This window comes from Vicia villosa, linkage group LG3, assembly GCF_029867415.1.
Source record: "Vicia villosa cultivar HV-30 ecotype Madison, WI linkage group LG3, Vvil1.0, whole genome shotgun sequence".
Lineage (NCBI taxonomy): Eukaryota > Viridiplantae > Streptophyta > Magnoliopsida > Fabales > Fabaceae > Vicia > Vicia villosa.
Window position 1 is genome coordinate 53,742,660 of NC_081182.1, and position 27,010 is coordinate 53,769,669.

A 27,010-nucleotide genomic window follows, 5' to 3' on the forward strand; every position below is an offset into this window, starting at 1 on the left:
CCATCAAATCTTAAACATTTTGGTATTATGCCTGCTCAACTTCCTGCTGATTAGAATCTATTTACAGTGACTAGCATATGACCGGTTTGGCGGTTTCTCTTGTCCAACATGTTTTTTTCTTATGTTTAGTGATTGGCATGTTTTTTTTTCTTTGTTCTGTGTTGTGCTTTTTGGAGATGCATGAATATACTTGGATTCTTTGTTCTCTGTGTTGTGCTTTTTGAGGATGAAAAAGTTGGTATATGAGCTTAGTTTTGATGTGTTTTTGTGGTGAATTTGGTATAGGTGATTCCGGGTGAGTGTGGTTTCATTGCTCAACTCAACGAGGGTCTTCACCTCAAAAAGAGACCAACCGAGTTCAGAGTCGATAAGGTTCTTCAGCCTTTTGACGGAAACAAGTTCAACTTCACTAAAGTTGGACAAGAGGAGGTTCCGTTTCAATTTGAAGCTAGTGAAGACGGTGAAGTCCAGTTCCATCCAAATGCTCCGGTTGATGTTGAGAATTCTCCAAGTTTCGTTGCCATCAACGTAAGATTCTTTGCCTTTGTTCATATTTTATCCTTGTATGTGATTCATTAAAGCTAAAGTAGATGTTTTATACGATGTTTGTTTTTATGATAACAGGTTAGTCCTATTGAGTATGGGCATGTTTTGCTGATTCCCCGCATTTTTGAGTGTTTGCCTCAAAGGATTGATCACGAGAGCTTACTGCTTGCGCTTCACATGGCAGCTGAAGCCGCTAATCCATATTTTCGTTTGGTTTACAACAGCCTCGGTGCGTTTGCAACTATTAACCATCTTCACTTCCAGGTACTGGACACTATAGCTTATCCTATCACGTTTCTGTCTTGAATATCCCAAGATAACTACTACCTTAATGCTCTTTGTTGGTAATTTCATTGCTTATCATTGTTATGTGTCAATAATCCAATTGGAATTCGATGTTTTTGTTCGACATATGCAGGCTTATTATTTGGCTATGCCCTTTCCTATCGAGAAAGCTCCCACTAAGAAAATTGCAACTTTGAACGGCGGAGTGAAGATGTCTGAATTGTTGAAATATCCGGTTTGAGGTCTTGTATTCGAGGGCGGCGACACACTTGAAGATTTATCGAAAGTTGTTTCAGATGCTTGTATCTCCCTACAAAACAACAATATACCTTACAATGTTCTGATTTCTGACTGCGGAACACAAGTGTTTCGCTTACCACAGGTAAAGAAAATCTCAAACTAAGTTCCTACATGTGAGCACTTATCGTATAAGTGCTTATTTCTAAACACTATTTCTAACAAATAGTTGTGAAACAGTGTTATGCAGAGAAACAAGCTCTAGGAGAAGTGAATGCTGAGCTTCTCGACACACAAGTGAATCCCGCGGTATGGGAGATTAGCGGCCACATGGTTTGGAAAAGGAAAAAGGATTTCGACGAGGCGTCTGAAGCCAATGCCTGGAGGCTTCTTGCTGAGGTTTCACTCTCCGAAGCGAGGTTTCATGAAGTCAATGCTCTCATCTTTGAAGCAATTGCCTTAACTATAGTGATAGCAAGATTCACCTTTTTTAGGATTATTTTATCAAAATCATTAGGGCCCACTACATTTGAATGTGGAACTTTTGCAAATACGGTCAAAGTATGCAAAACAATTATTAAGAATTTGGTTTCAAGTAAGAAAGTATGTATAATTAGTGCATGCATTGATTGTACAAGACATATTATAACTGCACTTCTTAGGAAATGTAATTTCATGGTTTTTTCTTTCTAATTTTGTTTGACTATTTGGTATTTTTGTAATCATGCTCAATTTCTAATTTTATGTGTTTAATTTAAAATTAGTAAATTTGAGATAGAAATTATCTATTTACCTGCGGATTTAGCTGCGGATTTAGCTGCGGGTTGTTTCCTGCGGATTTAGCTGCGGAATTACCTGCGGAATTTCCTGCCGAAGATATTACCCACGAAGGTTTTAGCTGGGGACGAAAGACCGCAGGAAAATCCGCAAGTAACGTGTTTCCTGCGGAAATTTAGCTAAAATCCGCAGGTAAATCCGCAGGAAATTCGAGTATTTCTAGTAGTGTTAGTTATAAGTCACTAAAGTTTGTTAAAGTTAGTTAGCTTCTATTAAGAGTTATCTATATGAGTGTAATGAATTGCAATTGTACAAACTAATAATTGAGTATAATGAAGTTTCAAAGTATTAAGGTTTTCATTTCTTTTTTAGTAGGGTCAAAGCTTAAGGTAATTTGTTTTATGGTCACATAAAATTCCAAACTCACTCCCTCTCAATATTGCTTTGTAAAAGCCAAAAGAAAAACATTTTGTAAAGGTTCATTAATGGCAACCAAAATAAAGAGTAATTTAAAAGATACTAGTATTAACGTTTTTTATGATGGAATAACTTGTAACATACCTTATTTTTGTAAAGCTTAATTAGTGGTAGGAAAATTTCACACTATTTTATACTACTAATTATTATATGTGCATTATAACAACTAGTAAGTTAATTGGATGAGAATGCTTACTAGGGCTTTTAATCTTATCTTCTACTAGCTAGAGCCAAATTGGAAAACCTAACCTTTCAAAATTCTAAAGATTTTCTTCAATATATAATCTTCTACACAATCTTATGTGAATCTTTTAATATTGTGCACAAAAAAGAGCACAGGTGTGATAATTGAGAATTTTTTACATTATTAAGTAAGTGCTTTCCAATACACTTAGCATATACTATTATATTCACACATAAAAGAAAGCATTCAAATTTACTTTTTCCACACTATATAATGTATCACATACATAGAACAACTCAAACAAAACAAATATAACAAGAGAGTCTTAGATATTATACAACAATTTTTCAATGGATTCTTATGCAAACTTCAGCTGCGAACTGAGAATATTACAAGCCCGAAACATTGAATTCATCAAGTCCACCAAAAACTTGTTTGTCAGGATTTATCTTCCTATAGGAAACAACAAAAGAATTCAACTCAACAGCAAAAATGTTTCTGCCAAACTAGGACAATTTTGGGACGAGTCTTTTAATCTAGATTGCTCTTGTCCCCTAGAGTTCTTGGAAAAGCTTAATCAACAAAGCCTTGTGTTGGAGCTAAGGCAGAAGAAGATGTGGGGCTCACAACTTATTGGAAAAGGTGAGATTCCATGGAAGGTGATTTTTGAATCACAAAACATGGAGTTAAAAAAATGGTTGAAAATGGATTTGATGAGTGGAAGTGATTGCAAAGAGGTTATGTTGACAACACCAGAAGTGGAAGTGGAGATTAAAGTAAGAGTGTCTTCAGTTGCTGAGATGGAGAAGCAAAATAAAAGGAGGTTTAATAATTGGAATGAGTGTGGATGTAAAAATGGACATGATCATAATGCTTGGTGCAACGCAGAAGATTGTGATACATTTGCGTTTGGTGCAACTTTGGAGGCTTTTTGATTTTTACTATGAATATATAAACTAACATCAACTAATTCACGTATCATTGTATTCACTAGATTTTTTGACAAAATAATAATATATTGATTCTATATGAACTCTCAAATGTTGTCTTTTTAAGTTTTTATCATGTTTGGTTCAAATTTCTAAATATCAAAATCTTTCATATGTGGCTTCAACAATTGATTATTGGGGTCAATAATTGATTGTCCTAATTTATTATGGTATTCAATTCATTCATAGATTGTTTTCAAATTTAAATCAAAATTAGACCTAATCTATCAATAGAGATATTATCTCACATATTTTTCAAAAAATATATCATTTTTCTTACTTATATTTTGCCATTAGAGTATTCTTGTGTCTAAGTGAGGATCAATATTTTTAGTGAGGATTTAATTGTAATTTATCATATTTTTATAAGAAGTTATTTGGTTGTGAGATAAACTAGTAAAAACTCTTATTTGGTTTGGAGATTGTCTTAGAGAATCTCCGGTTTGATTTGTGAGTTTGGCCAAGAAGAAATGTACTCTTTTGTTCGTGAAGATTAGCTATGAAAATATTCAAAACGGTTCCTGAGCACAACCCGATGTAAAAGCTCTTCAGTTTGAGATTATGTAAAATCTCATTCTAGTTCATGAGTTCAGTCTGGTATAAAATCTCACTTGTTCGAGATTATCTCATGTAAAATCTCTACTCAGTTCGAGGTCAACCCGTGTAAAATCTCGGTTCTATTAAGAGGATATCCAACTTAAAAACTCCAAACGGGGAGGTGGCTATTACAATTGGATTGACTTATTTTAATAGGAAAAATGGAAAGCAAGATGTCACGAAAGTTGTGGAGCACATCTTGGCTCATGTAGTTTTGTGTTTGATTCCAGAGGTTATTACAAGAGTTGGTTCAAGTTTGTTCAGTCCATGTTTCTGCTGAAGTTTCTTTGAAAGAAAGATTTGATTGTACGCAACTTGTGTATGGAACATCTGTGTTTGATTCCGGAGGTGAATACAAAATTTGGTTCAGGTTTTTTCAATATAAGGTTATGCTGAAGTTGCATTGAAAGAAATATTTGATTGTCTAATGTTTAAAGACAACTTGACGAGCAAAATGTCCTAAACATCTGTGACATTTGGGCGTGTGTGCTGCACAGATTGGATTATGATTCTCTTCATAGTTTATTCAAGATTCTTTTAGGATTAATTCTTCGGAAAGTCTGTTTAAGTTATGAATTATTTTAATCCAAATCGGCTTGAAAAATATTTGATTAAATTATATATATTTATTTGGAGAAGATATAAATCAAATATGGTTCAAAAAGGAGATTTAGATTTGTATTTATTAAAATATTTGGATCTTATTTATTTAAAGGAGATTTGTTTCCTTTTATATCCAAACAAAATTTTGATTGATTAAGTGCTTGTTGGTTTAAAGAAAACAAGATTGAATTTGCTTCAATCAAGGGATTTATTCTGACCCCTTTACTTGAGAAATTGAAATTGTGATTTATATCAAGTAAAAATTTTATTTTATTTGTTCAAGATTCAGAATTTTGTTAAGTGATTAGGGGAAAAGCCAAATGTTCCTCGATCTGTGAGACATCTTGTCTTAGACTGATTGCTTGGAGAGCACGATAAATTGAAGTATATCTTGTCCTTTTAAGATTTGTTTCCTCTTCTGTTATACCAGAGCTATAAGTGCATTACATGTGTTTGGATTTCAAAAAGATCTATTTTTAGCAAGATTTTATTTGGAGTGCTTATTTGTTCAGGATTTATATAAATCAATGATCTCAATCTTCATAATAAATATTTGATTGTTTATGTTTATTTTTGGGAGATATGATCTGAATCAAATGTAGTAAGATTAATATAGAGATTCAAATTAATTTTTGAGGTGATCAATCAAGATTGGAAATAAACATTATTGAAGATTGATCTCTTGTGCTTTTTAGAAGATGAGTTGTATTCAAGATGAAGATCCTACAAGGCTTTTGAGATGAACTTTGTGTTGCTATATAAGGAGGCCAACACCTTTATATATGAAGACTTATATCTTAAGAGAAAATATCTACTCATTAGGAGAATTTTGTTTTAGTTAAGTCTCTATTTTTTCTTGTATTTTGTACACTATATTCCTAGGTAGTTAACTCTAAATTAGCATAATAGAGTATTGAAGTGTAAGGTTGTTATATACCATCCATCTTATATTGTTGTAATTATCCAAACACTTGGGAGAGTGTTTGAGTGAAGGTGAGAGGTGTCTCGGATTCAGGGGAGTCATGATCGAATCTTCATAGGTAGTATTAGGAAAGTGGCATTGGACGAAGTAAGTTCAGATAAGAGCAATTGTACTTCCGACTATTAGGAGTGGAGTTCTTTCTATTGGGAGTCTTGAATAAAAATTCATTAGTATTATTAGAAAAAGAAGCATTTAACCAAGAGGATTCAACTAAGACCAATTTGTACTTTTGACTACTAATACTGAATTTCTTTTCAATGGGTTAACGCCTTATAGACGTAGGTGTTTTTACACCGAACTAGATTATGAATTCCTGTGTTATTCATATTTTTCTTTAATTAAATTATCTTATCATAAACATTATGCCATACATTGTGTTTGACATCTTTCCATCTGAAGAACAGGATTTTCAATTGGCATCAGAGCAGACACTCTATTCTATTTTGGTGTGTTTCTATGGTTCTTATTTTATTCAAGATGGAGACTTCCAAAGAAGGAGGAGCAGTTCATCGACCAATGATTCTTTATGATGCTAAGAATCTTCCAAAGATTGTAGCCGAAGACAAATATGAAGATTGTGAAAACTAAGTAGAATATGATACTGAAGAAAATATCAAGTTTGCTAAGACCTTGAGAAAGGTCATGAGAAGACTGGACAAGATATCTGAGAATAATGTCTAAACCAATCTCAAGGACAATTAGAATCACAACTTCAATAGGTGTAATTTTCAGCATAAAGAAAAAGACGGTGAAAGACAAAATCTCAACTATTCTTACAGAAGCAAAGGGATCCAATGTCTTAAATGTAAAGGCTTTGGACATATTCAAGCTGAATGCTCAAGTTCTCTAGAAAACAAAGAAAAATCTACAATGTCACTAATGATAAGGTAGATGAAGAAGGTGAATATAATAAAACAAATAGTGTTGTGACTTTCACTACTCGCAACAAAGACATAAAAGGTGTTAGATATATTAGTGAGCCATCCAATTCAAAGAATGCGTATGTTACTCATATTCTGAAAATAGAATTCATAATGTCATGTAGAAAGTCTCAACATCTTGTCAAACATCATTACCAGTGCATTAATTTGTTCTACTCCGTTCCATCATGGTGTTATGAATTATATGATAGACAACTACATTATCAACATATGAATCCCTAATGTAAAGAGAAGTTTGAAAGGCAACATAAACAAGTTTGGCGTGGCTGTCCTAATATTCTTGTTCATATTTCTTGTACCTCCCTCATGGTATTTTATTGTAAAATTGTTATAGTAGTTGCACTAGACACTTAATGGGAGAAAGAAACTATGTTACATATGGTGATAAAGCTAAAAGAAAGAAATGTGTTGCGAGGAAGACAATCACTTCTAACATTGTAGTGTAGAATGATGAAGATCGCGTTAGTGACTTCATGGATGACATTTTAGATACGAAAATTAATTTATGCCATGAAAATTTTGGGAGTACGAGGAACCTTGTTGTAGAGACGTTGTCATATGTATGTTTGATCTCAAAATTGAAGAAGGTAAAAGTTATGACAATTGTCAAGTTGAGAAGCAAACCAAGATGTAATATTAAAAGATTCAAGATCTTACTCATGTTCCTAAATTACTTCCCTTGGATCTTATGGGAATCATGCAAAATGAGAATCTCAGAGAAGAGATATATTTGTGTGTATTATGATAACTACCCCGGAATTGAGTTTACTCATGAGAAGCCATATACCTCTACTACTTTTGAAGCTCTTTGCCATCACTTACAACATGCAAAAGGAGAAGACATTGGCAATATCATTCGCATTCGAGGTCAACGTAGAAGAGAATTTGAGAATTTCAACTTCCATTTTTTTCTTCACTACTAAAGGGATAGCTCATGAGTTTTCTGCTCTCATCTCTCTCCAACCAATTAGGAGTGTCGAAAGGAAGAACCATACCTTGCAAGAAATGGCAAAAGTAAATCACTATGCCATATAATTGCATATTAGTTTTCCTTCTGTGATTTCTAGGTTTTTGATTAATCAAAAACATGATATTGTGTTTGCTAAGACATACAATCAACATGTATATTAGAAGAAGTAGCATGCTTAGCCAACTTGTGAGCATTCTTCGAATCACCAAAACTGTCTCCCACAAAGTGATCCCTCATATTTATAAACATTTTTAGACAAAAACATGGCAAGAAAATGTTAGATCCTTATATTCACTATAATAAATCAAGTCACATAAATCAAATCCATTTTTACAAAATTAACCTCTTTGTTTACCTTGAACAGACAAAGAGTAAATGAAATTATGAGAAGGTTGGTGATGACTTATTTTTAAATAAGTTTTCCTTAACTCAGTTTGGATGTCAGGATGATAGTTTGAAATTTGAGTCCTAATTCTTGGATTTGTTTACAACAACTCATAATCAACAACTTTAATACTCTTACTTGGATGTTGAGTTTCTTATGTTTCTAGATTATCCGAAGAAGTAGTTTTGTCTCTAGAAAGCACATGAAAAAAATTTCTTCATCCTATTAAGAGAATAGTTAAACCATTTAAAATATTTAATCATACTATAAAGAGAACACTAAAACCAATTGATAATAAAGGAACTCGTTTGTGAGAAATTGAGATAAATGAATTTATATAACAAATTGGAGTTTTAGGGTTCAACACAAAAAGGAGAAAAGAGTAAAGGAAAATTGAAATAGTCACTTTCTCTTTGATTTTCAATCATCTATAAATAAACACAATCAAGCCAAGTGAAAAAATTGGAGAAAAAAATTTAAAAAAATTAATAAATATGAGAGGAAGAGAGAAACATGAGAGATGGTGAAGTTTGAGAGGGGAAAAAACTGAAAAACTGTAAGACAAAAAAGTGAAAAGAAGAAATATAATTAATTTAAAATTTTATTTTTAATTTAAATGTATTATATATACTACAAAAAAATTTAAAATTTTTGGGGTGGCTTTAGCAACACCCTGATAATATTAAACCCTAATAATATTTTTTATAAAAAGAACTAATCAGAGATCCATCTTTCGTCCGGATACATTATTTATGGTGTAGTATTTTTTGAAAGATACGAAAAACGTGAAGGAAAAAATTTGAACAAATTGCATATATAAAATGGAAACTAACCATTTAAAAAAAAAAGTTTTACTAATAAAATATTAGTAGTATGAAAATTAGGTTCTAAGTTAAAATAATGATCCACAAAAAAGGTTTAAGATAGGTTAAGAACACAATCGCAAAATAGGACCAAGTATTGAGAACGTGTAATTTAATTATGATATTGTGTAAATAACTAAAAAAAAATGTAGTAATTTAGAATCTTCAAATAATAATCATGAAATAAAAAAATAACAACAAAATATTTATTAATGTGATAACACATGAATGACTCTTAATGTCATAACACTTAGATAGTATCAAATACAAATATAAAATTTTAGATATAAATGCAAAATTTGAAATAATTTACTTTTATTAAAATGAACAGTAATCATATAGATTTAATTATATTAAATAATCATACACAAAGAAGAAAAATATAATTATGAGATGGAGATAAAATAAATATTTAAAAATAAATATTTTGTCTCTTAAATTAAAATAATGATTGATTAAACTAAAATAAATATTGTTTTGTTAATGACCCGTGAGATAAATACATTTTTAATGTTATTAAAAATAAAAAATATATTATACTATCATGCAATTGATATGGTATAGAATTGTTTAAATACAAATAAATTTTAAATAAATTACTTAATTATTAAATAATTATACAAAGAAAAAATTGATCCATGAGACGGAAAGAGAATAAAAAGAATTTTAACATTTGAAAAAAATAAATAAAATATGTATTCTGTTCATAGTGACCCGTAAAATTATTGTATAAATATGTAAATTTAAAATGAATGATTTAATTATAAATGAATAATAATCATAAAAATTCAACTATATTAAATAACCATATAAAAAAAGAACATGTGAGTTAGAAAAAAAATGAAAAACCGAGAACATATTATCAATAATTAAAAAACACAATAACTCTTTGAATTTATTAGGATATATTGTTTTTATTTTATACTAAAACATTTAATTATGACATTGAATGAGGAGTTATCTGTTTTAATTTTGGTGGTTTATGACACATTAAATTTGTATAAAATTGAGATGATAAAATCGTGTGATAAAAAACTGAGATGTGAAGTTTCCATTAAGAAAGGCAACGCATGATTAAATATTTGACAAATTAACTAAACTATTTTAATATTTTACAGAAAGTAAAAACTTTAAAAACAAAAAAAAAATATTAAGATATTATTTTTATACATTAGGGAATTCATAGCATGACAAATAATAGAAAATAAATAATATTGAATTGATCCTGAGTATAAGTTAGAAGATATATTTACAAAATAATAATGATAATACTATGTTAAAAAAAAATTATAAGATCAATATTTTAAAGAGAGAGAGTATTTATATTTGTTTTTCTTCGTCACTTTCTAGAATGGTACTACCTCCGCTCTTTTTTATAAGAGACAAGTCATTTTTTAGGTTCATTGAATAACCAGTGTATTTGGTCTGTTTATAGACTAGATACAATGATTATTCAATGAATCTAAAAAGTGAATTGTCTCTTATAAAAAGGAATGGAGATAGTAATAGTTATGTATTGAAGAGACAGAGTAAAGAGATAGAGAAAAAAAAGAGTGAGGTAGTGTATTATGTTGTAGAAAGTGTGTGAATCAATGAAAGTGGAACACTTGGTGCAAGAAATCAAAAAAATGAAAAAATAAAGGATTATTTTTTTAGTTACCAAAATGTCTAATTTTTTTTTTTAATATGCAATGGAATTAAAAAGGATCATAAGGGGTGCTCCATCCGATTACAAAGGCGAAAACAGTGAAAGTTATTTTCGAAGGAAGGGCAATTTAGGAAATTTGACCAATCTCTTAATAAAGATCAAAAGTAGACTCTAATAATTTCTTCTCTATATTTTCACACTTTAAATCTACAATATAAGAAAGGTTAATGTTCTTGAAAGTACCGATATACCCCTTTGGTCTGTAGTTGATCCACGTGGCTTCCTTCGTTGATCAGCATTGCTTCCTCCACTTCACATGCTTAAGTCTTGCTTCTCCCAATATGTTCTGCACGGGTTCATTTTTTATAATGTACATGCAAAGGCACAAGCTTTTCAATCTAATATATTAATTAACTTTCTGATAGAAACACTACACATCTCTCTTCCTTTTTCTCTCTCATTCTCTTTCCTAAATTTTCAATTTTTTCTCTTTCTCTCTTTTTTTCTCCAATCCTCTCTATCTTCCTTCACTTTTTCTCAAATATGTTCCCAGCTTTTCATCAATTTTTTTGTTTAAATTTACTCATCTTTATTTAACAATATCCCATTACATATTTTTTTTCCAAGTCTTACTTCATTGTTTAGAAGTTTATTTTGTTCTACTTCAGGTATGGTTTTATAGTTTCTTTTATTTTGTTTAATGATGCTCAAAGTTTTTCAAGTTATGTTTTTAGTATAAATTTCATGATTTGTACTATTTTATCCATCTCGGCTTAGATCTACAAAACTTTGGCGGCGGCTATGACATTTCAGGCTATTTTACGGTGGTAGGCATTTTGATAATGGTAGATCTGTTGCAGCGATAACATGTTTCCGATGGCGATCATGGTGGTGGTTGGATTTGAAATGCTTTATGTGTGATTTCTTCAGTTTAGGTTTTGTTATTAACTTATTCCCCTTAAACCCTAAGTTTAGATTTATTTAATGATTTTTTGTACAAGAAAACAATGTTAATAAAATATTCTCTTTTATTTGATCTGTTTAGGTTTTCAACTTTGGAGAACCAATATTTACTTTTAAGTATTTGTTGGCTTTCAATATTACAGACAATGGTGAAAGTGATGATTATTGATGAAATGGTTGTTGTGTTTTCTTCTCATTTTCTGTAACATTGATACAAACCCTACAAATCAATAACATTCATATGGATTTATTTATTTATTTATTTTTCAATCTCATATATTTTTTGAATTGATTTGCATTTATTACTCAAAAATTCATCTGGATTGTTCAGATCTCTTTCTATTCCAGGGAAACCAGTGAAAAAGATTATTTTTTATTTAGTTGGAGCTAAGTTTCTTGTGAATGTGAAATTTATACTTTATTGGTAAGAAAGTTGATAAATAAGCGTTGCTGTCAAATTAAATACTATGTGATAATATGAAGAAATCTTCTACTTTATAATAATTTTTTATTGTATTTGAAGATTCTTTGTTATGTTAACCATACATTTTTTTAGTTATCATAAACTGATAAAAACTTCAGTTTTAACAGAGACAAAAAGAAAGTAGAGAAAGTCTAAGTAGATTTCACTATGGAGCTTCAATTTTAACTGAGATGAAAAGAAAGCAGAGAAAGTCTAAGTAGATTTCACTATGGAGTTAGAAGTGGACGTTGGGGTGAGTAAAACAAGTTCTTTTTTATTTGATTTGATGGTTTGATTTCTTGAAATGTTTTATGCGATTTCGGTTGGTTTATGTGTTGCGACGACTATAGTGTTTTCGATGGCTTCTATGGCGTTTTCGACGATCTTACCACAGTTTGTATTTTGCGGTGGAAGATATTCTGTGGAGGCAAATATGGTGGTAGTCTTATTTGAAATGTTATGTAATGATGTATTTTGGAATTTCTATTATTATTTGTATCAAATTATGGTATTTCTAAACAAATATTTGATTTTATATGGCATATAGTTTCCTTTTTTTTTTTTTGCAGAGATGTTTATCTTAGGAATGTTTTAATAACCTCTTTGATTTTAATTTTTTTGTGTTTTTAGTTAGTTTTTTTTTTTTTTGTGTTTGGTTTGATTTTTTGGGTTTTTTTGATGAAGTTGTTGTGTGGTTTTGAATGAAAAATGAGAAATGAGGAGAAATCTTAAAAGATAAGTGAGAATTTGAAAATGACCAATAAAGAGGCAACACATATGGATAGCCTGAGGAGAGAGATGAAGAATAATAATGGTCCTTGATGGAAGAGAGATGAGCAGTAATAATGGTTTTTGATGGAGAATTGGACAGTGAAATGACAAGTAATAATGGTCTTTGATAGACATAATAGTTTTTGATGGAGAATTGGACAGTGAAATGACAGAATGAAGGAAGAAAAAAGAACAGAAAATTAATTATGAAAGATTAATATCATATTGAAAAGGGTTAATACCTATTTTCCCCCCTGCCATATAGGCGACATTTGAAAAACCCCCTGCAAAAAAAAAAGTTGCAAGAATTCCCCTAACATTTGAAGATTCTCTCATTTTAAACCTTCGTCAGATCCAGTCATCCAAAATGCTTGCGTGGCATGTATTTTTTTGATTTTTTTAATTTTTTTTGTTGACTGGATAGCCCATGTGGCTTTTTATATTATTTATTTATTATTTTTATTGCCAAGTAAGCATTTTTTATTATATAAATTCTTAGTTTATATTAGAAAGCATATTAATGCCCAAAAATTTTTCTTTGGTGGGAGTTGAACCCACACCATCAATATACCAACACAAGGCTGAAACCACTAGGCCACTTGATTTAACTTGTCTTTTTAATGCTTCGAATAAATCTTATAATATTCTCTTACAGTAATTTAAATATTCATGTTATGTTTTCTAACAATTTTTTTTCATTTTTTCATTTTTCTGTTTTTTTATTTATTTTTTCTGTAATCTTTTTACTATTTTACTTAATTTTTTTATTTTTTTAAAATATTTATTTTTATTTCAATTATTTATTATTTTCATTTTTAATTATTACAAAAATGTATTTTTTTTAATATTTATTATTTGATTTTAATATTTACAACAATATTTTTTTTTAATTATAGTTTTAAATTGTATTCGTTTAAATTTGTAAATAAATAATTAAAACGTATTAAATTAAATAAAATGTATTTAAATATTAAATAAAAACACACGTTTTAATTATTAAATAAAAATGTATTAAAATATTTTTTATTTAATATTTAAAGTTATTAAACAAATACAATTAAAATGTATTAAATTAAATAAAATGTATTTAAATATTAAATAAAAACATACGTTTTAATTATTAAATAAAAATGTTTTGTTCACTAAGCCATTGGTCTATTTTGTTCATTGAACATTTTGAATGGTATTAGTAGCATACTGCATTTTAATTTAAATAGGTTTTACTAGTTTTAATTTAACTATATTAATATAATTAATTTAGTTTAGTTTTAATTTGGTTTATTTTTAATTACATAAATTAGTTTAAATATTAATCTTAGTACATTAATATTTAAAACGTTATTATAATTAAATAACTAGTTTTAATTAAATTTAGTTATTATATTTAAAACGTTATTATATTTATAACGTTATTAAATAGCATACTGCATTTATATTATATAGCATAGTGCAGTTATATTATATTTAAAACATTATTATATTTATAACTAATTAAATAGCATACTGCATTTATATTTTAACTAGTTTTAATTTAACTAGATTAATTAAACTAGTTTTAAATTAATTAATATAATTAATTTAGTTTATACTAACTAAACCATATAAAAATATTTTTATGTTTTATATAATAATTAATAATTTAGTTTATACTAACTGAACCATATAAAAGTATCTATTATTAATTATGATTCTTTGGTTTATAATAACGTTTTAAATAGCAATTAACTATGATTCTTTGGTTTATAATAACGTTTTCAGAATCTATTAAGTATTAGCAAAGGCAACTAAATGACAAGAACAAAGCTGCAGCTGAGTGGTAACGTTGTGCTTTTAGTAAGTTTGGTGTCATGGGTTCAACTCCCATTGAGACCATGTTTTTTAGCTTTAATATTTAGCATTTTAACAACTTGACAATAAAATAATAATAATAATTGCCACATGGAATTAAAATTAATAAATAAATAAAATAAAAAAGCCACCTGGGCTATCCAGTCAACGAAAAAAATTAAAAAAATCAAAAAAATACATGCCACGTAAGCATTTTGGATGACTGGATCTGACGAAGGTTTAAAATGAGAGAATCTTCAAATGTTAGGGGAATTCTTGCAACTTTTGTTTTGCAGGGGGTTTTTCAAATGTCGCCTATATGGCAGGGGGGAAAATAGGTATTAACCCTATTGAAAAATACAATAGTCAAATTGATATCCTATAATAAAACTAATAGTTGTTTAGCATCAGCAAAATACGATATATTTTTATTTTATTTTATCAGCGGTTGGAATTATAGGTATCTCTCTTTTATTACCAGACCCAGCCCCTCATAATTTAAATATACATTTTTATATGCTTAATAAGAGACCCGTTAATAATATGTTATTTAGGGTATACTAGAAGGTTGTGGGTGTGACCCCCCACTATGACTCTTCTATGTTATTTTTGCCATAAAATATTACCACTTTAATTTATTGTTAAAAAAACATTATATTGATATTGGTGGTTCTCAATTTTAAAAGTGAAATATACACAAGTTTTGTATTTGTAAATTGTACACACGGGTATCACAATTTGTTTAACTTTATTGATGCAAGTGCAATACGTTCTTAGCATTTAGCATGATGTGCTCAAATTTTAATGATTTCATAAATGAAAAATTAATTAAATTAAAATGTATGAATATTTGTATATTTGTATAAATATGAATTGAAACAATGTCTATCACATTTAAAAGTAACTCTAAAAAAAAAATACAGATAGAAAAGATACGTAAAGTCAAGTCGTAAATCATATTTTTCATATTTGTATGAATTAAATTTTCACATTTGCTAATATGAATTAAATTTTTCATATTACTTTTGTATTAATATCATATTTTTAGTGTTTTAAATGGACTTCAATATATTGATATAGAATTATAATTTACTTTACAATAAAATTAATTTTTTTCTATAAATATATATAGTAAAACGATAACTTTCAATTAATGTAATTAACATGTAATTAATTTATAATATTATAGTAATTATTTGATATTAATACATTAAAGTCTATTTACTATGAAATAATTTATGAAAAAATTGTAAATATATTTTATTAGGAATAAATTTCAGTTGATAGTGTCATATTGAAAGGTTAACTTTTCTTTTATGGGAATAAAACAATGTATTACATATTAAAATATTTTTTTAAAATTATCGGAATACATTTTAACTAACTTAAATATAACTCTCACATGTTTTTTTTATAATATTGAAAAAATATTATACTTATAAAAAAACAATATTATAAATATAAAGTTTTAAAGAAAAAAATATATAGAATGATTGTATAAATATTAAGTATGATTGGACAATTCTATACGAACCAAAATATTAAGTAGGGTTGAACAAATATATTAAGTGTTATTTACCTTCCCAATACAACTTTCTCTAAAAACGTACTCAATCTTTCCAATCAAAATTTTTTAATTAATTAAATTCAAATATTTCTATTACTTAACCTTCTATAATTTATGAGGGGGATAATTAATGATTGTTTTTAAATTTTTTATCATTTCCTATCATAATAGTCCTTTAATGAATTTGATACTAAGAGCATCTCCGTGCAACCCATTTTTGAGTTTTTTTGGAATCCACTAAGACACGTCATCTTAAAGTAATTTATCCATATCCCACCCAATTTTTTTTACAATTATTGTGTGATTTATTTTAATTTAATATCAAATATTTGATATTTATGGTAATTATAAGTATATTCATGTTTACCAAAAAGAAAAGACAACATGATTTTTTAAATATAATATTTTATTACTTAGTGTAAATGAATTAACTGGTGTGAGAATAAAAGAAATAATACAAAGAAGTGGAATCGATCAAAGACAGAAAAAAGAAATTTCAATGTGATGTGAGGACATCAATGTATTTTTTTAATAGTAATGATCACGTGGGAAGATAGGCTTATTAAAGTTAGGTTTTATTTCTACACAACACACATCTCATGATGTTGCTATGCTTTCTTCTTTTTTTTTTGGTATAAAGGAGGGCCTAAGCCCGAAAACACAAGAAACTACAACAGAACAGATCTAGAACTAAAACTATCACTACTATCCTTCCCTAAGAGATACAGCATCCAGAGAGGAGCTTCCCTATAGAAAATGATATCTCCTTGCATTAATATATTATATATCATTTTGTTCACATTTACCAATCTTCATGTCACTGTTGCTACTATATTCTCATTTTAAATAAGTATCACTTTTAATATGGAACGAATTATCCCTTAAAAATACATTAATCAAATAAGTACCAATTTTAATTTTGTTGTACTTTGCATCGAGAAATTACATTATATTTTTTGAAAATAACAATTGTATTTTAATAAAATAATAATTATATGCTATCAATTTTATTGTTTTAATTATTTGATTCTGTGGTATCAATTTTAAATATTTTAACTAATTAAAATCAAATCTTTCCATTATTTTTTACTCTACTTTTTTGAGTTGATGATCATATTTGTTTTAATAGTTAATAATTGATGATAATAATCAGTAATGATAATAATTGTTTTATATTATTATTAGAAAATATTATTATATATGAGAAATTGTTTAAGAGAGAAACACTTTATCTTCAAAGGAAAATATTAAATATCATAAACTTAAATAGATTTTATGTTATACCAACAAAGGAGAGAAAAATTTTATCTTCAAATTAAAATAATTATTCTAATAAATTTATTATTTTTATTAAATGATTAGATAAAATGATTTAATTTTCTCTGGAATAAAAAGCAATACCCTGGATGAATTATAATAGTGATGGTAGTTGGATACCAACTTGTATTATAATTGTATAATAAGTACACATAGAAATTAATTATTAATATTTGTATAACTGATACACATATATAAAAAAATGCACATTTCATAGATATTTAAAAGTGTTTATAAAAATATATGTCATTTTAGTTAAATTTCTAAGTTTTTTTTATAAAATGATCTTATTGATCTAAATATTTTTACGGGTACCGATTTTTTTCTATACATTCAATTATTATTTTTTCCACGGGTACCAGGCATTTTTTTATACATTTAATTATTATTTTTCACGGGTACCAGACATTTTTCTATATATTCAATTATTATTTTTTTCACGGGTACCAGACATTTTTCTATACATTCAATTATTATTTTTTTCACGGGTACCAGACATTTTTTTATCCATTCAATTATTATTTTTTCACGGATACCAGACATTCTTCTATAGATTCAATTTATTTTTTTACGGATATCAGACATTTTTCTATTAAAAGGTATAAATTTAAAACAAATGCGCGTCCCGTACCAGAACCCGTGCGAACGCACGGGTTAGTTACTAGTTTAATACAAGGAAAGAAGATTAAGGTTTGTTCAAGGTAATTTGGTAAGCATCGAATTGGCTTTCATGGTGAGTATGCTGGTCTATCCATCTCTTGACTCTTACTATCTCTGTACGGGTCAAAGTGTAACGTAATTTCTCCCCCTCAATATTGCTTTAGAAAAGCCAAAAGAAAAGTATATTGTAATGTTTTTCATTAATGGCAACCAAAATAAAGAGTAATTATTATATGTGCATTATAACAACTAGTGAGTTAACTAGATTAGAATGCTTACTAGAGTTCACGCTTTTCTGATGGCTGCTAGTTGAGTCCAGCTTTCAGGCCTTTTATTCTTATCTTATACCTTTATTATCCAAGTTACTGAATGCATCAAGATGAGAATGCTTACTAGATAGTGCCAAATTGGAAAATCCAATCTTTCGTGATTCTAAATATTTTCTTTAATACATATAATCTTCTACACAATCTCACATGAATCATTTTAAGATTAAGCTCGTGTTAAAATATTCACACAAAAAATCACATTGGAGATACTTGACAATATTATACAATACTATGTAAGTGCTTTCCAATACACTTAACATATATTATATTCACACAAAAGAAAGCATTCCGATTTACTTTTTTCACACTATATAATATGTATCGCATAGATTCAAAATCAAACAAACCCAAATACATTCTTAAGCTTAAATTTCCCCTCCTTTTTCTTGCAAACACATAACAAGATAGAGTCTTAGTTATTATACTTCAATTTTTCAATGGATACTTATGCAAACTTCAGCTGCGAACTGAGAATATTACAAGCCCGAAACATTGAATTCATCAAGTCCACCAAAAACTTGTTTGTCAGGATTTATCTTCCTATAGGAAACAACAAAAGAATTCAACTCAACAGCAAAAATGTTTCTGCCAAACTAGGACAATTTTGGGACGAGTCTTTTAATCTAGATTGCTCTTGTCCCCTAGAGTTCTTGGAAAAGCTTAATCAACAAAGCCTTGTGTTGGAGCTAAGGCAGAAGAAGATGTGGGGCTCACAACTTATTGGAAAAGGTGAGATTCCATGGAAGGTGATTTTTGAATCACAAAACATGGAGTTAAAAAAATGGTTGAAAATGGATTTGATGAGTGGAAGTGATTGCAAAGAGGTTATGTTGACAACACCAGAAGTGGAAGTGGAGATTAAAGTAAGAGTGTCTTCAGTTGCTGAGATGGAGAAGCAAAATAAAAGGAGGTTTAATAATTGGAATGAGTGTGGATGTAAAAATGGACATGATCATAATGCTTGGTGCAACGCAGAAGATTGTGATACATTTGCGTTTGGTGCAACTTTGGAGGCTTTTTGATTTTGATGCAAGATTATGCCATGTGCATATACGAACTAACATCAACTAATTTTTGTATCAATGTAATGAATAGGTTTTTTTGGCAATTATAATGGATATTGATTATACATGAATATTGAGTTTTTTTTTTTAAGATAGAGAGACAAAAAAAAGAAGACTTTAAAAAAGAGAAAAAAGGAGAGAACATTATTCCCGTTTTTCTGCAACTAGTTTCACTAATTTGACGATTTTAAAATCGTTAACTGCCAGAACGAACTTAAATTTGGAGGGAAGGTTTGCAACATTTGTATCTACCTTTTGACCATTCGGATCTTCAAAAAGAAGTCTAAAATTAGAAATATCTGATTCACACTAAAGCTGCAGATTTGGGTAATTTTTCAGCTTATTCCTATTTGTAAGTTAGTTTGCTTTATGATTTTGCGGTTATTAGCATTAGTTTGTGAATCACTTTAAGACTCTCTTGTACCATTATTTGATTATAGTGGAGTTTATTCTTTGGTCTGGACGACTCATGGCTTTTACTCTCATATTGAGGGGTTTTCCACGTTAATATATCGATGTTCTCTCGTGTCTTTATTTGTTCTATTTGTTGTCATATATTTGTTGTTGATCCTCAAGGTTCTTACAAGTTTGGGGAATTTTATATCTTCTTTGTGAAATTTTGAATCAAACTCTAGTCTCGACAAGGTTAGCTTCTTGGTTCGACAGAGATTAAGCATGTTGTCGAAGTTTGTTTACATGTTGATGTCGAAGTCATGCATGTTGTAGTTGAAGTATGCTCAAGCATGCAGTAGTCGAAATGCTAGAATTGTTAGCATATCGAATTGAGACTATTTGTTCTGCCTATTTACTTAAATTAGCTTGTAGCTTATGTTATCTAAGTAGTCTATAAATAGACTAGTTCTCTCAGGTTATTGAGAGAGGTTGGTTGTTGTTATTCACTTGTTATCTTTGAATCCTTATTGATTAAGTAAACGGTAAACCAGTTACAACCCATCTTGATTTCCTCTTCTTCTGTCTTCTCTCTCTTTCGTGAAAACCTAATAGGGTTTTTTGTGTTTGTTCAAGAAACTCAATCTTTCTCATAGTTTTGTTTGTTCTTGACAGAACTCTATTACAACAAACTAGTGCAGTGAGCATGGAGAAAAAGGTGTCGTCTATGAAGTGTGAGATTGAGAAATTCACTAGTATGAATTATTTCGGTTTGTGGCGCTTGAAGGTGCAAGTCCTAGTGGTTCAGTAGGGTTTCCTAGAAGCGTTGAAGGGAGCCGCAACCAAGGATGATGCGCTAACGGAGAAGGAGAAAACGACGATGGTAGAGAAAGTCCACAATACCATCGTATTGAGCCTTGGTGATAAGGTTCTCTGGTAGATTTCGAAGGATAAGATGGTGGTGGGAGTATGGACGAAAATTGAAAGTTTGTACATGATCAAATCGTTGGTCAATTACTTTTACTTGAAGAAAGCTCTGTATTCATTCAAGATGAATAAAGACAGAATATTGACTGGGCAATTGGATATGTTTAATAAGCTGATTCTTGATCTTGAAAATATCAATGTCAAGATCGATAATGAAGATCGAGCGTTGTTGTTGTTGTGTGATTTACCATGTTCTCATGCTCACTTCAAAGAAACTCTCTTGTATGGAAGAGATTCCTTGACCTTTGGAGAAGTTTAATTCGCCCTGTTGTCTGTTGGTGAAGGTTTGTCTATTAAAGGAAAATTCTCGAAGAAAGATGGTAAGTTTGAAAAGAATAATGGTAAAGGTGCGAAGAAATCTTATGGTGGTGATACTTCTACAGTTACATGTTATCGCTGTAAGAATGAGGGTCACACACGAAATTTGTTCCTTGATTGATAGAATAATTATGGTGGTAAGGACAATGGTATTGCAACCATTGTTCAAGATGATTTTGAACCATCTAATGTTCTTGTAGTTTTGAGCAGAAATTCTTGCAAAGAATGGAAATTAGATTCTAGTTGCACTTTGAACATGACTCCAAACAAAGATGTGTTTGAGGAATGTTGTGATCATGGTAGTGGATCAGTGCTGATGGGAAACCACAAAGCCTGCAAGATTGTAGAAATTGAATCTGTAAGATTAAAGCTCTATGATGGGTAATAAAGTTATTGACTGGTGTCGGGTATGTAGCTGATCTGAAGAGAAATTTGATTTATCTTGGTGAATTTGACAAGAAAGGATATGTTTTCAAAAGAGAGCAAGGTATAATGAATGGGTCGAAGGAATTCTTGAGAGGCATCAAAAGGAAAGGCATGTATACCCATGAGGTTGAGGCTGTAAGTGGTTCAGCAGATGTGGTATCTATAAAACCTATCTCGAAGACTGATCTATGGCACAAGAGACTTGGCCTCGTCATTGAAAGAGGCCTAGTCAAATTGTCAAAACAAAATCTATTATGTCGTGACAAAGTCAAAAAGACGGAGTTTGAAAACCTTATGTATTTGGTAAATTTTGTAGGGTCATGTTTAACAAATGTAAAAAAAGAACACATGGATCCCTTGATTACATTCAAGCTGATCTTTGAGGGCCTGCAGGGTGTCCTTCACATTTATGTGGAAAGTATTTTCTATCCATAGTTGATGATTATTCACGAAAACTGTGGGTATTTATTCAGAAGACTAAGGATGAATCTATTGATAAATTCAAATGTTGGAAGACTTTGGTTGAAAATCAAACTGACAAGAAAGTCAAGAGGTTAAGAAGAGACAATGGTCTTGAATTTTGCAATGATTCGTTCAACGGCTATTTTGTTGTGTATGGTATTGCCAGGCACGAAACTACTGCAGGTACTCCCTAGCAAAATGGTTTAGCTGAAAGGCTTAATCAAATCATCCTGGAAAGAGTTAAATGCATGTTGGTTAGTGTTGAATTGAAGAAGGTGTTTTGGGTTAAGGTTGTATCAACAGCAACATATTTGATAAATAGATGTCCCTCAACTGCCTTAGGGATGAAGACATATGAAAAACGTAGTCGAGACATCCACCTAATCTCAACAGACTTAGAGTATTTGGTTGTGTAGCCTATGCTCATGGGGTACCCTGAAAGAGTTAGATTTTATAGGCTATGGTGCCTATAGCTAGGTCCCAAGAGGTGTATCACAAGTCGAGGTGTACTTTTCAATGAAGCAGAAATGGCATTCAAGAAAACTGATGAAGTTGGTTAAAACATAGAAATCTCTGAAGAAGACCTGGAACAGGAAGAGATTTATGTTGAGGTGGAGCATAGTGAAGTTGAATTGCATAACCCATATGAAGTCGAAGAAGAAGCCCAAGTTAAATTGATGAAGATGAGGAGAATGATAATGACTACCTACTGGCTAGAGATAGATCGAGATGAGTCATTACGCCACCTCAAAGACTTGGTTATATAGATATCAAAGTGTTTGCCTTAATCTATGCAAGTTAGGTCCTTGATAAAGAACCAAGAGACTACAAGAAGCTGTGAGGAGTCGAAATAAGACTGAATGGATGAAGGCCACGAATGATGAGATGAAATCTCTCCATGATAATAACACTTGGGAGCTGATCGACAAACCTTCAGGAGCCAGGTTAGTCTGTTGTAAGTGGATTTTCAAGGTTAAGGAAGGAATAAAATGATTAATGTCGAAGAGATACAAGGCAAGATTGGTTTCTAGGAGGTTCAGTCCGAAAGAATGAGTCGACTTTAATGATGTGTTCTCATCTGTTGTGAAGCACGGGTCCATTCAAAGTATTGATTTGTTATTGTGGGTTTATTTCTCATCAGTTACCATACTGTAGCCGATGTAATTTAAAATTTGAAGGTAATTTGCAGTGCAATACCATTGTGCATACTGCCGCATAAACAATATTACAGATACATCCACTTTTTAAAAACCATTTTGACCACAAGTTTGATTGAAGTAGACGATCTATCACATTAGACAAACACAAATTGCTTCACAAAAGGCAAATAAACAACTATTTTTCTCACTGTATTTTGGTGTGCTAGCTATTATAGTAAGCATCGCAATCATTTTCAAGGTGAGTGTGCTGGTTGATCCAATCCATAGTATGTTGGTACACATTCGAGCCATCTCTAACTATCTTTGTACGAGTCAAAGTTTAGGGTTTTTTTTTTTTACTAAAAACGAATTCATTCAAATTGATTGAATACATCGAATAATACAAATTCAAAGTTGCTATAAATTGAAAAGGACGAATCTGCGAACAAACTCACAATGCTCATGTTAATAGCATATAATGACAAAATGCCTACAAATTTTATAAAGCCTATAAATGTGATGAAATTGAAATACTCAGAATACTCATGTCTTCGAGTCTGCAGCATTGATGATGTCAAAATCATTGATCAAATATGCACTGAGTCGAAACTAATTTATCAATTAGCACCGAACAAACACATCATCAGGACGAGAAAACAAAATAACACTGCAATAAGACGACGACCAACACAACGTCGCACTAAGGCGACGAAATTACGAAGGAAAAAACTAAAAATGTATGTGAATTTCCTTATTTGAATGAAAAGGAAAGGAAAACGAATGAATTTAGAGAAGTAATTTAGATAAAAATTGACCCTAAAACTACCTCTCTTTAGTGGATGTAGAAAAAAATAAAAATAAAAAGAGAGTGGATGAAGAAAGGAAATAAGTCTTCTAGTTAGTCACAAAAATTTAGGATTGCTTTAAAAATACCAAAAGAAAATGATATTGCAATGGTTCATTAAGTCAATGAAAATAAAGAGTATTTTAAGATAATACTAGCATTAACATTTATTTAATAAAGAAATAACATTAACGTTACGATGGAATTACATGTCACACACTTTGTTTTTGTATGCTAGATGAGTGGTAGGAAAATTTTGCAATGTTTTAAAGTAGTAATTAATATGTGCATTACTGCAACGAGTTAATTAATTATACAAGAAAGCCTACTAGGATTCAAGCTTTATTTTATGGCTGTGACTGTGAGTTGAGGCCAGCATTGAAGCCTTTTATTCTTATCTCATACCTTTAGGATTTGCATCAAGATACTCTTACTTTGTTACTCTATTGGAAAATCTAACCTTTTTAGATTCTAAAGATTTTTTTTAATACAGATAATCTTCGATATAATCTCATGTGAATGACTTAAGATTAAGCTGGTGTTAAAATATTCACCATAAAAGCACAACTGAGATACTTGACAAGTAAGTGAATATACTTAGCACATATTATATTCATAAAAAGAGCATTCCAATTAACTTTTTCCACACTATATAATGTTTTGACATAGAACAACACTCAAATTCAAACTCAAACAAACCCCTTAAATATATTCCTTATCTTTAATTTCCTCTCTCTATTTTTGCAACAAGATAAACCCCTAGTTATACTTCAATTTTTCAATGGATACATCCCATGTACAAGCTTATGTAAGCTTCAGCTGTGAGCTGAAAATAATACAAGCCCGAAACGTCGAATTCATCAAGTCCACCAAAAACCTGTTTGCAAGGTTTTATCTTCCAATAGGGAACAACAAAAGAATCAAACTCAACAGCAAAAACGTATCTACCAAATTAGTACCCTTTTGGGATGAGTCTTTCAATCTAGATTGTTCTTGTCCTCAAGAGTTTCTGGAAAACCTTAATCAACAAAGCCTAGTGTTGGAACTAAGACAAAGGAAGATGTTTGGCTCACAACTTATTGGAAAAGGTGAGATTCCATGGAAGGTGATTCTTGAATCACAAAACATGGAGTTAAAAAAATGGTTGAAAATGGATTTGGTGAGTGGAAGTGATTGCAAAGAGGTCATGTTGACAACACCAGAAGTGGAAGTAGAGATTAAAGTAAAAGTGTCTTCGGTTGCTGAGATGGAGAAGCAAAATAACAAGAAGTTTAATAATTGGAATGAGTGTGGATGTAAAAATGGGCATGATCATAATGCTTGGTGCAATGCAGAAGACTGTGATATCTTTGCGCTTGGTGCAGCCTTGGAAGCTTTTTGATTTTGATGCAAGATTATGCTATTAACATATAAACTAACATCAACTGATTCATGTATCATTGTATTGAATAGATTTTTTTGACAAAATTATAATAGAGTGATTCTATATAATTAGAGTTTCCTTCTTTCTTTTTTTTCCGCCAACTATCAAATGACTTAGCAAATGCATTATCTTTTAACTTTATTGATTGGTATATTGTATATTTAGTTTAAGGCTTCTCTCATTTTAATAGAAACTTGTCCCAATAATTTAAATCTCCTCTTGAGCAAGGGCTTGGTTGTGTTTTATGTAAAATTCAAACTTTATGTTTCAAATTCAATGGAGTAAGTCGAATGATATTTTCTTATATATGAAGAAGTCAATAGTTTGAATGATCTAGTAGATTTCTGGCAAATGTATATCCATTGTCGTAGGTAATATAATTTATAAAATATATATTTGTAGGGATTGTTTCAATTTCTATTCGATACTTATTAATTTTCTTTAAATGGTGTAACTATAATTAGGGGATATGCTGAGCAAATTTTTGGCAATAGAAAATTTGAAGTCTTTTAAGAAAATTATTAATTAAAAACTCTCAATCCTTTTTAAATCTTTTTATTTATTGTTACTAGACTATGAACCGCGCGATGCGCGGTTGTTTGCGTAATTAAAAATTTATGTATTAATTATTTTTATGCTTATAATTTTAGAAATGATGTATCAGTTAAATTTTAATAAATAAAAGTAATAGTATACATTATCATTCATTTTTATAGTTACAACAAAAAACACTTTCATATATCACTTTTTAATATGAATTTAATAGTAAATAAAATTAAAAAATTATTAACAATATTAGTGGGCTGTTATTAAAATTATCAATAATATTAGTTGAAAGTAATAAAAATTAATAAAGCATTTGAAATGCAAGATTGAGAAATATGAGAAGTTCAAAAAAAAAGTGAAAAATGTATTTTAGTAATTCATTTATTCAATTTTTTATTTTAAATATTCAAATTTTAAGATGAATTAATAAAATTGTGACCAAATAATTATTCTATATAATAATTTATTAGGAATGTAAAAAATTAGATTAAAATTTTATTTTGTGAAGAAACAATTCAATACAACAATATATTTTCTTTGAATCAATTAAATAATTAATTATAGTTGTTGAATAAATTAACTACTATTTATTTTATTTTATTTATATTATTAATATTTATTAACATATATTAAAGAAAACTTTTTCATGTATCAACTAAATTAAAAAAATATATATTTTCTGAGTTTTAATTTAGATATCAAATTGAGTTTATAATTCTTGTTCTAATATTCTAATAGATTGTAATAAAAAATAATTATTTAAAAGATATACATATGTGGTTTTCTTCTATAAATTATAAATTTGAAAATATTTTAATAAATACATGTGTACCACAAATTGATTTTTTTAATAAAATTAATAATTATAATATATAGGTTTATAACTCATTCATTATGTAACATGAATGTAGTTAATAGTATTATAATTCTTTTATTATGCAAATTTGTATAAAGTAAAGATAATGAAAATTTTTTAAAACCGAAGTAAAATAAAAAATAATGAGATATAATAAAGAATGACTACTAAATA

The 27,010-nt window shown here is 29.4% G+C and overlaps 3 protein-coding genes, 1 long non-coding RNA gene and 1 pseudogene across 4 annotated transcripts; all 5 read left to right on the forward strand.

The window, feature by feature from the left end:
• The first annotated feature begins 180 nt into the window (after positions 1–180).
• LOC131658064 (GDP-L-galactose phosphorylase 1-like) lies at positions 181–1,790 on the forward strand (annotated as a pseudogene).
• Positions 1,791–2,746: 956 nt separating this feature from the next.
• On the forward strand, positions 2,747–3,608 carry LOC131655744 (uncharacterized). The gene has a single exon (XM_058925555.1). It carries the CDS (start codon positions 2,857–2,859, stop codon positions 3,439–3,441), a length of 585 nt encoding a protein of 194 aa, XP_058781538.1. The 5' UTR covers positions 2,747–2,856; the 3' UTR covers positions 3,442–3,608.
• A 7,086-nt stretch (positions 3,609–10,694) lies between these two features.
• LOC131655745 (uncharacterized) lies at positions 10,695–11,705 on the forward strand. Its single transcript, XR_009299870.1, has 2 exons — positions 10,695–11,152; positions 11,262–11,705. It is a non-coding gene; the product is annotated as an uncharacterized LOC131655745 (long non-coding RNA).
• Positions 11,706–18,715: 7,010 nt separating this feature from the next.
• LOC131655746 (uncharacterized) lies at positions 18,716–19,672 on the forward strand. Its single transcript, XM_058925556.1, has one exon. It carries the CDS (start codon positions 18,819–18,821, stop codon positions 19,401–19,403), a length of 585 nt encoding a protein of 194 aa, XP_058781539.1. The 5' UTR covers positions 18,716–18,818; the 3' UTR covers positions 19,404–19,672.
• Positions 19,673–24,709: 5,037 nt separating this feature from the next.
• Positions 24,710–25,607, forward strand: LOC131655747 (uncharacterized). Its single transcript, XM_058925558.1, has one exon. The coding sequence runs from the start codon at positions 24,793–24,795 to the stop codon at positions 25,390–25,392; it is 600 nt and encodes a 199-aa protein (XP_058781541.1). The 5' UTR covers positions 24,710–24,792; the 3' UTR covers positions 25,393–25,607.
• The last annotated feature ends 1,403 nt before the right edge of the window (positions 25,608–27,010 follow it).

Excerpts from the sequence above, each read along its gene's own strand:
- LOC131655744 (XM_058925555.1), top strand. The coding sequence starts at position 2,857 with ATGGATTCTTATGCAAACTTCAGCTGCGAACTGAGAATATTACAAGCC.
- LOC131655746 (XM_058925556.1), top strand. The coding sequence starts at position 18,819 with ATGGATACTTATGCAAACTTCAGCTGCGAACTGAGAATATTACAAGCC.
- LOC131655747 (XM_058925558.1), top strand. The coding sequence starts at position 24,793 with ATGGATACATCCCATGTACAAGCTTATGTAAGCTTCAGCTGTGAGCTG.